The 1,712-nt window shown below is 47.5% G+C and overlaps 1 protein-coding gene across 1 annotated transcript in view; it reads left to right on the top strand.

The window, feature by feature from the left end:
- The window catches only part of IL5RA (interleukin 5 receptor, alpha), a 12,536-nt gene that overhangs the window by 9,537 nt on the left and 1,287 nt on the right, over window positions 1–1,712 (top strand). Inside the window, exon 9 of the mRNA XM_010003368.1 lies at window positions 1,507–1,588. Coding sequence (XP_010001670.1) covers window positions 1,507–1,588 — 82 coding nt within the window. The remainder of the gene's footprint in view (window positions 1–1,506; window positions 1,589–1,712) is intronic.

Raw genomic sequence — 1,712 nt, 5'->3', positions numbered from 1 at the left:
ACGTTGGCACTCATCCTGTCTCCCTCCTGAGCCAAACCAGTGTCACCTCACTGACCTGCTTTGCTGGTGGTGACCACACTCCTTGACTTGTCCTCTGCAGCCAGTGATGGTTGGGCTGTGGTCAGCATTTCAGTGAAGGGGATGCAGATGTCTCCTAAAAACAACTCACTTGCATCTTGCTTTTTATCTCTGTCTTCTTACTTTTGGCTCCACCACAAACCTCCATCATAAACCCTCATCCATCCCATAGCTTGCTTGCTCAGGTCTATCACATGAGCCTTGGGTGTCCCTTCCCTTCTAATAATTAGGAAAGCATCACTGGGTCCTTCAAGGCAACAGCAGCTCAGCCAGGAAGGTTCAGCTCCAACCTGAGAGTCAGAAAATAAGATAAATAAAACTTGACAGAACTCAGAAAGCTTTTGGAAGACAGTCCTAAGAACACAAGTGTTAATTAACTAGACATCAGCCATGAAAATTGCCACAAAGTAAATGGGGCAGAGGAGCAGATCTGCCCTCAGTGCAGCTAGGGCTCCACCTTGGCCACTTCTCTGCTTCATGGACACCAGGTTAGCTCCACAGAACAGGTGCTTCATTCTAATTCTAGGCTAAATTCTATAAATTTCACTCAGGCCAAGTTCCCATGAATATCTGGCCCTGTTTGGACATTGTGCTCTCCAGGGTAGAGACAGTGAATGCATTTTAGTGATTGACATGTGAAATCTGCATTCTGGGATGTATCAAAACCAAGAAAAAGCTCATGTTGCAGCACTTGCTGTCACAAAAATGCTTGTACACTTGAGCCAGACTATGAGTGTCAGGCAGGAGAGGAGCCCCTGGGAGGGTGTGAGCAGGGTGAGTTATGGCACTGCTGAGCAGCCCCATGTGCTATCAGATGCCTTTGGGCCTGTTCCTCACCTCTTTTGCAGTCCCTCAGCACACAATTATTTGCAATTGCTTTCCCATCATGAGACACAGGCATATTATGTCCAAAACCCAAAGTCCAAGCAAGAGGCAGCCTGTCTTCTATGTCCAAGCAAAGCAGGTGACAACACAGCCCTTGGGGAAGAACACGAGTGCAAACAGAGCAGAGCAATTAATTTCTCTCCAAGACAGGCCTATTGCTGGCTGGATGAAACCAAGGAAGTGAAAGCCATGGCAACACCCCTGGGATGGGCCCTTCCAGCCAAGCTCTTTGCTATGGCAGGAGAGGCTGATAAGGGAGAACATCAGCCCATCACCCCTTTGCTATCTCTGTGTACCCAGGGGCCAGAGGTGTCCTGGTAGGGATAGCACACCTGCCCAGTCTGCAGGGTGTCCTCTGGTGGGCCATTAGCCATGACTTTGACTCCTTTTGAACCTTACTAAATGGGGCAGGAGGGCTGGGGGTGCAAGGAGATGTGTCTTCTTGTGGGGCTGAACACGTGCTGCCTGTGGGACACACCATCCATCAGAACAAGCAATTCTTTCACATCCCTCCAACACTGTTGGTTGTTTTTTTTTTTTCAGAAACCACGTATGGAGAAAACTGTTTCCACCAATTCCAATGCCCAGAAACAAATTCAGAGATCACTTCCCAAATGACTATGAGGTAAAAGAACAGTTTTATTTGTTTCCTAAAGGAACACTTGTGTTTGTGTGCTGCTCTTTCACAGTAAAGCTGGGAGCACATAGCTTGTTATTGCTCTGTTAAAGCCTTTTGACCTCTTAGAATT

The sequence above is a fragment of the Chaetura pelagica genome, unplaced genomic scaffold (assembly GCF_000747805.2).
Source record: "Chaetura pelagica isolate M959 unplaced genomic scaffold, ChaPel_1.0 scaffold328, whole genome shotgun sequence".
NCBI classification, from domain to species: Eukaryota; Metazoa; Chordata; class Aves; order Apodiformes; family Apodidae; genus Chaetura; species Chaetura pelagica.
Note: the sequence above shows the minus strand (reverse complement) of the source record. Positions and strands in the feature narration are given on the sequence as shown.